Genomic DNA, 15,381 nt, shown 5'->3' with positions numbered 1-15,381 from the left:
CTGATTTACCCAATTCTTAAACATTTCTTCAAAAACTAGACCAATGCTTAAAAAAAAAAACCCATTAGTTTTTCCTTAGGAAATTAAAATCTTAAAATTGCTTTTAAAAATGAATACCTTTCCAAAAGCCCTTTTGGAAAACAATATGGATGATTCTCAAAAAGTTAGAAATTGAGCTCCCATTTGACCCAGCAATACCACTCCTGGGAATATATCCCGGAGAGGCAAAAAGGCATAGTAGAGATGACATCTGCATTTCCATGTTCATTGCCGCTCTGTTCACAATAGCCACAATATGGAAAAAACCAGAGTGCCCGAAAACAGATGATTGGCTAAAGAAACTCTGGTATATTTACACAATGGAATACTATGTAGCTGTCAGGAAACATGAAGTCATGAAATTTGCATACAAGTGGATCAACATGGAAAGTATCATGTTGAGTGAAATGAGTCAGAAAGAAAGACAGACATAGAAAGATTGCACTCATATGTGGAATATAATGTAACTGAGAAGTACAAGTTGGCAACGATGCAACTTCTGGCAGATATCTCTCTGGACTTAGTTACTAAAATACTAAATTACAGAAACCCAAAACTGAGAGGCCGCTAAGTGTGGTCACTCGACCTCACACTTCTTCATCCTCAGCAATGGAAAACAAATTATCTAATGCTTCCTTTTCAGCAGGTCTGACTTTAGGGGAGAGACTCTCCAAACAATAATAGTGAGTTTTGTTGAAATATTGTATGCAATCAAAGTGAAAGTAAAGTGAAATTTATTAGTTACACAGGCGGGGGGGGGGCTTAGGGTGGGGGGGCTAGGGGCGTGGGGGGGTTTGGGGTGTGAGGGGGTGGGGTGGAGCTATACTGGGATTCTTGGTGGTGGAATATGAGCACTGGTGAAGGGATGGGTATTCGAGCATTGTATAACTGAGATTTAAACCTGAAAACTTTGTAACTTTGTAACTTTCCACAATAAAAAATTAAAAAAAAAAGGAACAAGATAAGTGTCCAATAATAAAAAAAAAATTAAAAAAAATAAAAATGAATACCTTTACATCAAAAAAAAAAGCAATGTCTTAAAATCACTAAGACATTGCAGATTGACTGAATGTGAATGGAATAGCTGGTGGGGGTGAGGTTCATGGATGGGAAGTAGCAGATAGAAAGGGCACAAGTGGGGTAGTAAAACTTCTTTTTTGGTGTGTTTCCAGGTGATTTTTATATATTACAGTTGAAGGATATTATAGCTGAAGAAAAGTTTTCAATTATATCACTCTAGAAGTATACTAACTTCAAAAATGGGACACAGCTTTACTCTATTACAACTTTCCTCAACTGAACAGAAAGATTTAATTGCAAAAAATTTATTCTGAATTTTCAAATTGTACATTTCATTAAGTTACACTTATTTTTGACATTGTATCAAAATTCTTTAGCATATTGAAAAAAGGCTCATACCAAATACTAACATGAGGGTTTTATCATACCAGAATCATTTTCTAATATGTCACATGTCGAGCAATAAACACATTTAAAATTTCATTTGAAAAAGAACGATGAGGATGCAATCTGCAAATCATATTTTTCTCCAGAAAACTAGCCAATTCTGAATAACAAACAAATGCTCAACTTCTAAAAACATACTATCATTATGACTAACCAGAAAGGGAGTGTATGTAGCTTTTGACGAGCACTAAGTTATTGGTAATGATGAATAGCAGTGCCATTAAACACAGGAGCTATAAAGGATCTCAGGGATGATATAAACTTTTGTAGATTTCCTCCAACTGTGCTTCTGAAAGCAATTAAACATGTGAAAAATTGGGGGCCAGAGAGATAGTACAGGGGGAAGTCTCTTGCCTCGGACGTGCCTGACCCTGGTTCAATTCCTTGAGCACCTACCAGGGGTTTCTCCTGAACACAGACCCAGGAACAGCCTGTGTTCAAAGGTTGAACACAGTCAGATGCGGCCCAAATTGCCTTCCCAAAAGAAATAAAAAATGTGTTGGAGAATGTTAGTTTCACTTTTACTAACATGTCTATTGTACACATTAGAGTGTGCATTTCACATTGTACACAAAATTCAAATGAATGTATCACAAAGAATACTGCATCTGTGTGTGTGTGTGTGTGTGTGTGTGTGTATCTCTTTTGTGGGGGCAAAGGTTTGGGCCCACACCCAGCATTACTTAAGGGCCTCTTCTGGCTCTGTCTTTGGGGAACAATGTGCCAAGGATTGAACCAGGGTATAGTCAGTGACTTTTCAGTACTGAATTTTCTTTTTTTTTTCTTTGTTTTAAATGTGGCAGGAAAAAATATACAGTTCAAGCATAAGATTCCAAATGAAACCCTTCCAAGTTGCATTTACAGTCATAGATTATCATATATAGAATGTGAAAGCTTCATGGTCACAAGACATGAGAAAATCATACCTCACAAAATTATGGCTATGCATTATTCCCAGCTAAGTTTAATGTGTCTTTATTTTTTAATTCAAAGAGAATAAGTTCAGAAAGTCCTCAAATTAGGGGAAGTAGAAAATGGATAAGTAAGTATAAGTGTACTTATTTGTTTTGTATTTGGGCCATAGGAAATCATAAGATATAGGAAAATAAATAAAAATCAATAGAAGTTTCTGAATGTATGACAGTTTGGTCATTAAAAAAAAAAGGTTCCATTTTCACATACAAATTTTTTCCAATGGGGGCACGATTGATAATACAGCCAGTAGAGCGCTTGCCTTGCACGTGGGCATTTAGGTTCGATCCCTGGCACCGATTACAGACCTGTGATCCCCATTAGGAGTGATCCTTGATCAGAGTCAGGCGTAAGTGTAGAGCACAGCCAGGTGGGCCCAAAGAGGTGGAGGGAAGAATTTTCCAATGCAATTAAAATCAGAGAATGAAGAGTCTTAAAGTCATAAACACGAGATCTTTGTCTACTCTGGAATCTCAGTAATACTACGTCAGCCTGTGCACATTTTTTTTTCATTTTTGGGCCACATCCGGCAATGCTCAGGGGTTACTCCTGGCTTTGCACTCAGGAATTATTTCTGGCAGTGCTTGGGGCACCATATGGGATGCTGGGGATTGAACTGCTGTGTGCAAGGCAAACGCCCTACCCACTGTGCTATCGCTCCAGCCCCTGTGCACATTTCTTAACTTGAGTCTCATTTCCCTCACATAAAATATGGTGATTTTTTTTTAGTCAAATTATATGTTGTACCATTTTGTATGCTGAAATCTGAATATTTAAAAGTCATAATTAGTAAATACTTAGTCATACATCAGTATTAGCCTATGTGCTATCCTATGAGAAGGAAATATAAGCAGGAGATATGATAGGTATTTTAGGTAAAACTAATCAGGGCTGATGAGAGAGAAGCCACAACAAAGCAGTGTTTGGGGCCAAATGATCTGGAAGGCAGCCCAGGGCTATCCCACAGAAAGACGGACACACGCCGAGAGTCCCAGAGAACTATTTTAACTGGTGTCTGACTCTGATATTTAGTAACCCCTAACGTAATGAGCCGCTATACAAAAATAATCAGTACAAGCAGGTAAGGAACATAGGTAATCCATACCACTGGATTGATGCCTAACTTAAGTTAGGTAATTTTAAAAACAAACCAAAATAGAAGTCTATCCTGATTCTTTACCCATGATTTACTTAACTTAAAAATTTAGCTTCCAGACATACAAAACATAAAATATACAGTTAAAAGATTTACCAGCAGATCAGAGGGTTATTTTCAGATGTTTCAGTATAGAATCAATAATTGCTGAGTATGAGTGGTAATAGGCATATTTCAATATATCACTGTATCACTGTTTTCCCGTTGTTCATCGATTTACTCGAGTGGGCGCCAGTAACGTCTCTATTCGTCCCTGCTGGGTTCAGGGTCAGGGGAATGACGCCCATTATTGTTACTGTTTTTGGCATATCGGATACGCCATAGGTAGCTTGCCAGGCTCTGCTGTGTGAGATTTTTTTAAATGCACTTTTTTTTTTAATGTAAACCTGTACTTATCATTCAGCAGGATCATATGAAAAGACTTAGAAATATACATGTGTGCACACAAATTTCTTTAACACTTAACTACACTTAGCTATGAAATAGAATTTTTTTCCTAATAATACCAGAAAGGATTAATTTCAGAATATCATAATCATGAAGCACAGAAAGAAATCATATTTAAGTAGCTCTATAAATTATTATTATTATTTTTTTGCATTTTGAGCCACACCCAGCATTGCACAGGGGTTGCTCCTGGCTCATGCACTCAGGAATTACTCCTGGTGGTGCTTGGGGGACCATATGGGATGCTGGGAATCGAACCCGGGTCGGCCACGTGCAAGGCAAACGCCCTACCCGCTGTGCTATCGCTCCAGCCCCTATAAATTTTATCTTCAGTTGTGTTCTCACCGTTCTATGGAACAGAGATTATTCTGAGTGAATGCTTTTGCTCTTTACCAACAGATTCACTCATTTAACAGGCTGGGTAGTTCAGAGGAAGAAGCAAGAAAAATTAAGAAAAGCTCAAATATAAGTCAGTTACTTCTGTGACTTACCAATATAGGCAAGTCACTTGCTTGCATTTTGTCTTCATTGACTGTAAAATAGGCACTTATAATACCTATGTTTCAAGGTTGTTATGAGGAATTTATGGCAACATATCTAAAGTATTTAGCAGATGCCTGTTAGCTGTTTATGTTCAGTAGATGACAGGTGTTATTTTTGGAGAGAGAGAGATATGGTTTTCTTATAATCAAGGCCTGAATAGACACTTATTTTTCCTTTTATAAAATCTATCTAAAGTATATTTCTTGCTATCATTCATTGCTAATTTTAAGTTAATATTGTATTTTTCTGCCACCCTATGTTTAAATGTTAAAAAAAAAATCTTAGGAGAATCAGAGACTACATAGAACCATTATTTACCTGTTATAAAGTTTATCATAGTTTTCCTTTAACAATTCCCGTTCCTTTTCTAAATCGGTAATTCTATCCTGCAGCTAAAAAGAAAAAAAAAAAGACTCATTAGGTAATTATCATATGAAACCACTGGGGGGGGGTAAAAAAATGTGAAAGGAGCTAATAGGTTTCAGTTTTTTAATTTCTAACTTGCAGCTACTAACTAAATCACTCATGTTGTCTGTATTAAATCCAGCATTGATTTTAAAAAAAAAATTGTCAAACATGCTACTAATATTTTCATTTAGTAGACACTTCCCTGCTTTGTGACAGTATGTGCCAGATTTCAATAAATAATGTGTTGGAAGAGTCTGGAAGAACAGGGCAGTGGCTCAGAATGGGGCCTCGTAAGCGTAGGATCATGAGTTCACTCCCTGGGGCTGCCACATGCACAGCACCATTCCCGCAGCTCTGCGCTCTGAGTCTTTCAGCTCTGATTTCTGCTGCCAGTGATTTCCAGCCATACCACAGAGAGGAGTGTGTGAGCAATCCAGCAAGTACTGCAGCACCACATCTGAAGTGGATAAATGAACTTGTACAGGCCCACCTAAAGGGGTGCAGCCCTGAGCACCACAATCTGGGCTGGAAGCCCCAGCAAGCACCATAATTTGTAGTTAAAAACTCACTGTCAGGGCTGGAGAGATTGTACCGTGGGTGACATGGGCTCGATCCCTTAGTCGGCTATATGGTCCCCCTAGCAACGCCAGAAGTAATTTCTGAGCGAGGAGTAATCCCTTAGCATCACTGGGTGTGGCCCCCAAATAAAAACAAAACAAATTACTGTGAAGTCTACGGAATTTTCTTTTTTTTAACTTATTTCCCTGATGAACTCCATCATCATGCTCAATGAACTCAGTGGAAATAAGAGGATTAACTTTTCTCTTGGTGCAAAAAATTGTGTTGATCCCTATTTACCTTGAGGACACACTTTCTCCCATTACCTGGAATTTACAAAGAGCCAGTGACACATTTTAAAAGTGAATCAATAGTCTACCATGTTTCAGCCTCCCCATCCCCCAATAATATCTTTAGATATAAAAACATGAGGTAATATCTCTTCGCGACTAAAATGTAACTTTCTGCATTTATTTCTAGCACTTATTTATTTATTTAGGCTTTTTTGGGGGGTCACCCACCCAGTTGTGCTTAGGACTTACTTCTGACTCTGCGCTCAAGGATCATTCCTAGTGGGATTTGGGGGCCCCTATGTGGTACCAGGGGATCGAAATTCATTTCATTTTTTCTTAAGAACAAGGTATTTAAAAAAAAAAAGATTTGTGCTACTTGGGGATGCAAGAAACAACAATAATATAGGAAGATGAGTTTAGACAAACACAACAAAACCGCTGAGGCTGACGCTGCAGACAGAACAAACCATCCTTCTCGGAAACAGAAACATTCCCCTAAGTTTGATTTGAAGTGTTGTGACCGTTTGACTGGCTTACCATGTACACAATAATACATCTGTGGCTATTTGTTACTGTGTTCAAAGTGCCATGTATGCAGTGTAGGATTTTAAAATTAAAAAAAAAAAAACCATTTGAAATGTCTTGACTTTTCTCTTCGAAACAGTGCCGGAAACATTCAGTGTCCGGGATGCGCGATCTCTCTGGCAGCTTACCTCCTCGATTCTCCTTTCAGAAAACGTCTTGGCGTGCAGCTGCTGCTCCAGGCTGCAGCATTTTAAATGTTGCTCTTTAAGCTGCTTGTTCAGCTCGTCTCCATTGGCCATGAGGGCATCGTGGCTGATCCTCAGAGTTTTTTGCTTCTAAAACACAACAGGCCAAAAGTTTCTCTCAAGGACGACTTTTGGCTTCTGCTTTCAACAAAAAATAATTATGACTTATCCAAAAACAAAAAAATTACCCCCACAGTTCATGACACACACAGCTTATTCTTTGCATCACAAATAATGTATAGGTACACCTTGACCATGGGAGAAATTCTCCACTGAAAGTGAAGAAAGAATAAAAGTAGAATTTTCTTAACAGAGTGGCTAAGAAAGGGCTTTTTCCTTTTTTTCCCCCCTCCTGGTTTTTGACTTGTTGAGAGTGACCAGTAAGTAAATCCGTTGTAGTGCTTTTCCCCCTTTCTTTTCTGTGGTTGCAGTGATTGATTGGGCGGGCTGTCTAAAACTGCTGCAGCATGGGGCACAAATAAATGCTGACCACAGATACTCAAATTGAAAGGACTTGTCACCACACTAAATAAACAAGCTTGGAAGGTTAGCTCCTCATTTTAATACAATTAAGTTGGAAAAAACAAAACAAAACAAAACAAAACAAAACAAAACAAAACACCCGGACGTTCAATTCAGCAAAATATCACAAACGTCTTCATTTTGAAAATGGCCTATTTATGAATATGCTTTAAATTAATTTTATATGCTTAAATGCCATGTATTCCATTTTCTAAATTAAAGAAAAGGTAATTAAAGTGTTTTTCATTGAAACCATATGACCAGAACATGGAATACTTCATCTGCTCACTCAAATCAATTAAGTTGTACTGAAGTTCCTTATTAAAAAGGAAAAAAAAAATAAAAGCCTACTGAGCTACTTGAGGACAATTTTGACTTTTCCTGTGATTATTACATAACACTATCTTTAACATGCCCTCTATGGGGCATGCCCCTACTTCATAACAGTTGTGGGCTGAACCCCTCAAACCGTGAGCCTAGGTCAGTTTCCCCCTGGGGTGCTTCTGGTATAGCAAAAAACTATTATGGTTGATATTTGATATTGAAACAAAAAAGCTGGGGCCACTGAGAGGAAGTAAAGATCATTAGGGCTAAGAGAATATAACAAAATCACTTACACTTTTTTTTTTTTTTTTTTTTTTTTTTTTTAGTTTTTGGGCTATGGTGTAAAGTGGCAGTACTTGGTGAGACCTGGTTTAGAGACCCCCGGCTGGTGCTCGAGGGTCCATGCGGTGGCAGGATTGAACCTGAATCTCCTGCATGCAAAGCGTGCACGCCAGCCCTCTGAGCTACCACCCACACCCCTTAAAAAAAAAAATCACTTTTTAATCCCTTTCTTAATTTTCCATTTTAGAAATGACTTTCGACTCTACACATTTTAAAATCTTTTCTATCGGCGGAGAGCACTATCATTCTCACTCTCTAATTAGTCTCCTCTCCTTTCAGATTCTCCTAATTGTAGGAAAAGGTAATTATTACTTGGCGTTTAAATAGGTTCCTGCAGGATACCAACAATACCCAGAGTGTGACTTCTAAGTATCTATCCAACTCAATAGAGAATTCAGGTTTCAGATGACCCCATACTTCACATAAATTTATTGCTTTCCTTGTCTCAGTACTTCAAAGAAAGTATTGCTTAATAGAAATTCTGCTCATCTGGAATGTTTTGGAGTTCATTAATTCCAGAACCTATGGTAATTATGCAGTGCCAAAAAATACAAACTCTCTGATGACATATTTTTGTGGGGCCATAGATAGTCCATGTTAAACTACCACAGAGATGAAGAGTCCCAAGTACTGTAACTTCAATGGTTAAGATTTAAAATAAATATGATAATTGACATAAGGGATATTCAAATACTTTTCTGATAATTATAATGACAAAACACCACATCAAAGACAGATTTAATAAAACCTAATTGCTGAACTTATTTATAACTTTGGTCTATGTCAGATTCATAAATACTTAGAACTGAATATATATTCAAAAAGAAAACTAAACCTTTAATGCCATGTGCTCATCAGACAAAGGAGTTAAAAATAAATTTTCCTGGCATGATATAATTTATGATAAATGTGTTTATTATTTAAATACACACAGATATTTATAAAAGTTATTTTTTGTTATCAAGTTATAAATAACAGATATATGAGGTTATATATATTTGAGAATAAAGAGCAATTCTGTAAACTTTTTTTAGTTCTACAACCATTTTACTTAAAAAATAAAACCACTTGAACACTTCTTTTGAGGCTTTGTATATTCGTATTACCATCATAAAATAAATGATTACAGTACCTCTTGAAGCTGAATAAATTTTCCTTCCATAACTGAAAGAGCATTGCTTTTTTCCACGAGTTGCTTATGTAGCTTAATCATTTCTACATTGTCCCGAATATTTGACCTTCAAAGAATGCAGTTAGAGAAAAAAAAAGTAAAAAAGAGCAAGGTAAGAGGGGGAAAAAAGCAACGTAATGACACACTTTTATTGACTGTCACTTAGAAAAAAAAGTATGCACTTTATTATTGTAGGCTTTGGGTAGATGACATAAAACCAATCAGAAATAATTCTTTAACATTCCAAAATGCTTGGACTCTTAGTTTAAAGTCACAACGACTTGGTTTATCTCTTCAACAACAGATAATATGGCTTTGAAATAATTTTTGTTACTTAAGGTGATCCAGCAGTCTTTAGCACTGTAATCATCCCACTACCAAAATTCAGACCCATTTTAAGGAGAATTATCATACTACTTTTCCCTAAAAAAAAAAAAAAATGCAATATAGCTACTTATCTTCCCGTCCTTCTCTCCAAACAAATGGTATCATAAGATTACAATTTATTGGAGTTTCCTCCTGGAGTTCAAACTTTTCAAAATATTTCCAAAAAGTGACTTAGCATTTTACACTAATAATGCCCAAAGCTGGCATTTAAATATGTTACAGATGTGCCTTTAGCAGTAAGAGATCATTTAACATCCACAGGGTATATAGAAACTCTATATGCTGCAATACTATTTTGTATTTTTCCTACTGAGATTAAAGCAAATGTAGAATTTAAGAGAAAGATCTTGTTAAAGGTTAATCATAGATCTAAATGAATACCTGTTTTCAAAATGCTTTTATTTTTCTGACTCTGAAGAGAAGTTCCTTAATTATGTTTTAAAGATGATGAAACTTGGTTTCAGAATTCATTTTTAAAGAATATAAAAACCTTATTTCAGAAAATTATTTAAGTATTCAAAGTACGTAATTTTACTTCCAAAAGTTATCTAGTATACACATATTGGAAAAATTGTCACAATGCCCTACTAGAACCAGAAATTGGACTACAAAGCTCACACATCTGTAAACCAGCTGAGGACTTGAAATACTTAATTTTCCCCTTTGATATTTGAAAGTTCATTGTGTTTTGGCATCAGACAGTTAGTTGTCCTCACACAGAAGATAAACAAGTCCTAGAACCTGGATCTTGCCCAGGGTACAGTCTTAACACAATGTTAAAATAATTATGTGTCTAAAACATGCTATCTAGTAGTGCTGAGTCCACGTTCAATAGCACAGTCACTGTTATTCCCCTCATTATAATATTTACTCACTAAAAAATTTTAATGTAAGGGCTATAATTTTTAATTGGCAGAAGACTTTTCCTATTTAGAAGCCAGTGTACAATTTGTCTGCTTTTCTGGAATTCCTTGGTTTGGCCACTTAACGGCGAGTGACATTTATTGATATGGAAAGATAATACAATACAAATTAACTTCAAACTGTTTCTGTGAAGGGAGTGGTATCAGGGGAGTCGGGTCACACCTAGGGGTGTCAGGGACTACTCTTGACTCTGTTTAGGTGATCACTCCTGTGTGTTAAGGGGACCAGAGGTGGTTCTGCGGGTTGAACTGGAGTGGGATGCAGGCAAGGCAAATTCCAGTTACTATCTCCCTTTGCAAGACAAAGTTGATTAAATATCTTTAAAGAATATTTTAAGGGGCTGGAACAATAGCACTGCATGTAGGGCATTTGCCTTGCATACGGCCGACCCGGGTTCGACTCCCAGCATCCCATAGGGTCCCCTGAGCACTGCCAGGAGTTAATTCCTGAGTGCATGAGCCAGGAGTAACCCCTGTGCATTGCTGGGTGTGACCCAAAAAGCCAATATATATACATATGTATATATATATATTTTAAAGATAAAGTAATTTATTTACTGGTTATTGTTTTGTTTGGCCGTGTGGAAGGCAAGAGCCCTACCTGCTGTACTTTTTCTCCAGCCCCACCAAAATGTTCAGTGGTCTAATATTTTCTTGGATACTCGTTCTCTTTTGTTTTTTCTCTTTGGGTCACACCCAGTGATGTTCAGGGGTTACTCCTGGCTCATGCACTGAGGAATCACTCCCGGCAGTGCTTGGAGGACCATATGGGATGCCAGGAATTGAACCTGGGTCAGCCGCATGCAAGTTAAATGCCCTACCCACTGTCCTATCACTCTGGCCCCAGATATTCATTCTCCTAAAGTTCTTGGAGTTTAAGATTTAATAATATCTCCAAGAACAGTGATTTAGTATTTTATAATAATAATGCCTAATGCTGAGCATAAATATAACCTAGCAGTATTTAAAATACAGTAATAATATTATAGTATTTTAAATAAAATTTCAGTTTGCTTTAAAGTAGTGTTTCTTAATCTTTTTTCTGACTGTGGCTCCCTTCCAATATTATTTCCTTCCTCTGACCCCTCTATGCCAGGCTGGCCCTCTAGTCTTGTGCTTGGCACCCCAATTTTGTAATTTTCACCTGTAAATCCTTTGGGATATCCTGGGAACCCATGGGGGGCCCCTATGACTCCAGTTGAGAAACTCTTTTACAGTATACCTATTCTGGGACAGTGTAATACCAAGCCACCTTTAATAATGCTTTAACTATGTTATTAGGGACTTTATATTCAACAGGCATGATTATAATTCAGATATTTCTTAGGGTAATACTGAAAAGGATGATTGGTTTGTAAAATAAAATTGTTCAGTCAACAGTACAAAGTGCCTTTGAGATTAAAAATCAACAATGTTATGAATGTGGTCTGTCTTCTCAATGACTCATTCGGATAATCAACTTAACATTTTAAAGAGATAAAATAAGGTGAAAGAATAATGAAAGTGAGAGAGAAAGAGAAGTGAAAGAGAAAGATAAAGAAATAATGGAAGTGAAAGAGAAAAGGGGGCAAATAAAATGTTACCCCCAATAAGGACTGTGAGGAGGGTCGTTGTGAGTCGCTTGTCCTTTATGCATGTGGAGGAAGACCTCACCATAGCTTTCTTGGGTGAACAGATACAGTGTGAATTTGATGAGCAAAATTTGGGGGCTGGAGAGAGAATACAGTGAGTAGGGCATTTGCCTTGCATGCAGCAGACCCAGGTTCAATCCCCGGCATCCCATATGGTTCCCTGAGCACCACCAGGAATGATTCCTGAGTGCAGAGCCAAGTGTAATGCTTGAGAACCACCAAATGTGGCTCTCCAAAAACAAACAAGCAAAAAGAATTTATGTGACGTGTTTCCTGCACTATGATGGAACATCAAGTCTTAGGTGATATTCTATCCGAAAGAACAATGCATAGTAAAAATATTAAAACAAACTAACTCTAAGTCATTTACCAATTCATACATGCTGTATTACACATGGTGAAATGATTTGCAGATATCTAACACACTAATTAAATGTTTTGTAAAAATTAATTTCTCTAGTTTTTCAACAAAGAGTTTGAAAACTTTATGAGCAATTAGGTTGAAAAATGCAATTTCTCTTTGTCCCCCCCAAAATATTATTTAGAACTATGATCAAATCTTCTAAAACTATGACAAGAGTTGTTGGATCATCCCTAGATTAAAAACAAACTGAAATAAATTAGATTTTATGTTGAAAAAAGTAATCCAGCTCAACAACCTATGTGCCAAGTTTCTCTCATATAATTTGAAACAGTCAGGCAATAAACTCTGAAAAAGGAATTTCTAATAGAAGCCTTGAAAACACTTGACTCTAGTTTTGCTACTGGGTGCCATAATAAATCCAGAAACTTAAAACCTCAGATAGACTGGAGAAGAAAACGCTCACTGGAACGATGTAATGTATAGTCTAATGTGAAAGCTTAAGAGCAAAAACCTCTCTGCTCGATTAAAAGCTTCTTATACGTCTTTCCCCAGGCACACAAATCCCAACCTTCCCCACTTCCCAACTACCCTACTTTCCTCTGTTGACAATTTATTCTTTGCCACAGTAAGGAATAGAAATGCTGAAAAACGCCTCTTGAGTTTTAAGACAAAAATGATATTTAACGGAGAAAGCTTTAGGATACAGAAACTAGCCTCAGAGATTATGGAAAGTTGATATTAGACATAGGATAGTGAGGCTCATTTTTCTGAGCAACAGTTTCAATAATAGTTTTAGAATTAGCTAAATTTGGAGGATAAGCTTGAATATAATGTCAAAACTTTAGGAAAAAAAAACTCTCATTATTTCATGTGTTTGTGTTTTTTCAGTGGCAGACAAGTTCTGAAAGAGCTTTGCTGGAGTAGAGGTCACTTACAGCTGTTACTGGGGATACTCAAGTAACAATCCTTAGCAAGATACCACTTCTGAACCGGGTTACAGAACGTTGTTTGTCAATTAAATAGGCTGCATTAAAACATTGGAGGAAAATCTTCTTGAAAGGTTTTGCTCCGAACTACTACTCAAGTTTGTAAGTGGAAATAGTGCTCCCTGATTAAGATGGCAAAAATTAAAAAAAGTGTAGTTTATTTACTTCAAGAGCCTATCTTTCAAAAAAAAAAAAATTAAGGGGCTGGAGTGATAGTACAATGGGTAGGATGTTTGCCTTGCCTGCGGCCGACTCGGATTTGATTCCCAGCATCCCATATGGTCCCCTGAGCACCGCCAGGAGTAATTCCTGAGTGCAAAGCCAGGAGCAACCCCTGTGCATCATCAGGTGTGACCCAAAAAGAAGAAATAAAAAAAATCCTATCTTTCTTGTAGTGCTAGGTCAAAACATTAAAGAGAATGCAATTCTCTCTGGAGGATGAATACTATTCATCCTCCAGGAAAACACAGTTCTGTCAAGGTCTCTGCATGAACACAGTTATGCTCATGAAAATGAAGAGGGCAAAGGAAAACCCAAATCCTGGCTTTTTTTTTCTCAGAGATCACTCCAGACAAGGCTCAGAGGACTATGTGGTCCTGGGGATTAAACCTGGGTTGACTGTGTGCAAGGCAAGTGCCCTACCTGCTGTACTGTTTATTTGCCTTTGGCTCATCTTCATGGGACCATTTTGAGGATCAAGATAAATTATATAGAAAGAAGGGCTGAAAATTATATCAATGTAAAGGCCCCCACAGGAAATATAGATTTATTAGCAATTAAGCTGCAGAGGAAAACTAAAGCTTTGGTATTGTTTTGATTTCTTTTGATAAAACTATGCCAAGTCAGCACAAAGGCAAAGGTTATTTCACTCTATCAGAGTCAATGATAGGCATGATACAGGTCTTAGATGAACTCCTTAAGAAGGAACAAACTGATTCAAATAATCCTGCTTATTTGATACTCAGGTCTTTCAAAACACAGGGTACCTAGGGATGAAAGGTACTGGGATGAGGCTCAGTGAGTGCTAAGCACCATCTGTGAGGCCTCAAGTTTGATTCTGGGCACACAGCCCAGTGTGGGTCCCAGAGGCACTGTCATCCTCGTGTGAGTCCTGGCCCAGCACAACCAAGCATGTGACTGTCCAGGGAGCGAGGCAAGCAAGGGTCAGACCCTGGGCTGGCGCAATAATGGCAAAGACAAAAACCAAGGGAAAGAGGAAAAGAGTGTCTGCGAGGCAAAGCTTTCTTTTGTCTATTCCCAAGACAGAAACACTTGATCCAAAAGATACATGCACCCTTCTGTTCACTGCAGTGCTACGTACAATGGCCTAGATATCCCAACAAAAGGTGAGTAGGTTAAGAAATTGTGATCTATACATGCAACAAAATATACTACTTTGCTAGGACAAACTTTGCCTTTTGCTACAAAGTGGATGGAGCTAGAAGGGGCAATGTTAAAGGAAATTAGTCAAAAGGAGAAAAGTTACTATACTCACCCATTTGTGGTATATAAAGAAGCAAAGCAAGGAAAGAAGACAATATATCATGAGAGCGAATCTTTGTGCTTTGACTCTAGAATGGAGGCTACCAAGCGGTGGGTGGAGGGGCTCGGAGCCTGGGGAAAGGAAGAGGAGGACTAGAAGAGACATAAAGATAACAGTGGCAGGTCCTAGGAATTTTGGTGGAAGTGGGGGAGCGGTAACTTCAAAGAACAAATGTTAATACTAATGAAACCATGGCATCTTGACTACAAGGAAAAAGAAAGGAGAACCATGGATTAACTCCAATCTCTTCATTTGATAGTATGTGGCCAGAATTCACGCCTCCTTCTTTTATTAAGGCACCGTGATTTACAATGCTACTAATGATAGCGTCACATATACACAAGAGTCCATCACCACACCCACCACGGGAGTACCACCTGCTTCCGTCCATCAAGATCCCAAAGGTCCCAACCATCTACCCCTAATCCCCCAGGTAAACTCAGCTCTGGGTACCAATTCTCAATTCTCCAATCCTCTTGTCTTTGGCCATTTGATGCTCCCTTACTGTGTATCTTTATGTCCTACATAAATTATC

At 37.7% G+C, this 15,381-nt stretch overlaps 1 protein-coding gene across 1 annotated transcript in view; it reads right to left on the bottom strand.

Annotated features, from left to right (window-relative positions):
• Positions 1-15,381, bottom strand: part of RPGRIP1L (RPGRIP1 like) — a 120,495-nt gene that overhangs the window by 79,608 nt on the left and 25,506 nt on the right. The window contains exons 7-9 of the mRNA XM_055146186.1: positions 8,974-9,079; positions 6,597-6,743; positions 4,943-5,016 (exon numbers count right to left, since the gene is read on the bottom strand). Of these exons, the coding sequence (XP_055002161.1) occupies positions 4,943-5,016; positions 6,597-6,743; positions 8,974-9,079 (327 nt within the window). The remainder of the gene's footprint in view (positions 1-4,942; positions 5,017-6,596; positions 6,744-8,973; positions 9,080-15,381) is intronic.

Source organism: Sorex araneus, chromosome 8 (genome assembly GCF_027595985.1).
Source record: "Sorex araneus isolate mSorAra2 chromosome 8, mSorAra2.pri, whole genome shotgun sequence".
NCBI classification, from domain to species: Eukaryota; Metazoa; Chordata; class Mammalia; order Eulipotyphla; family Soricidae; genus Sorex; species Sorex araneus.
This window is presented reverse-complemented; position numbering and strand designations above follow the sequence as displayed.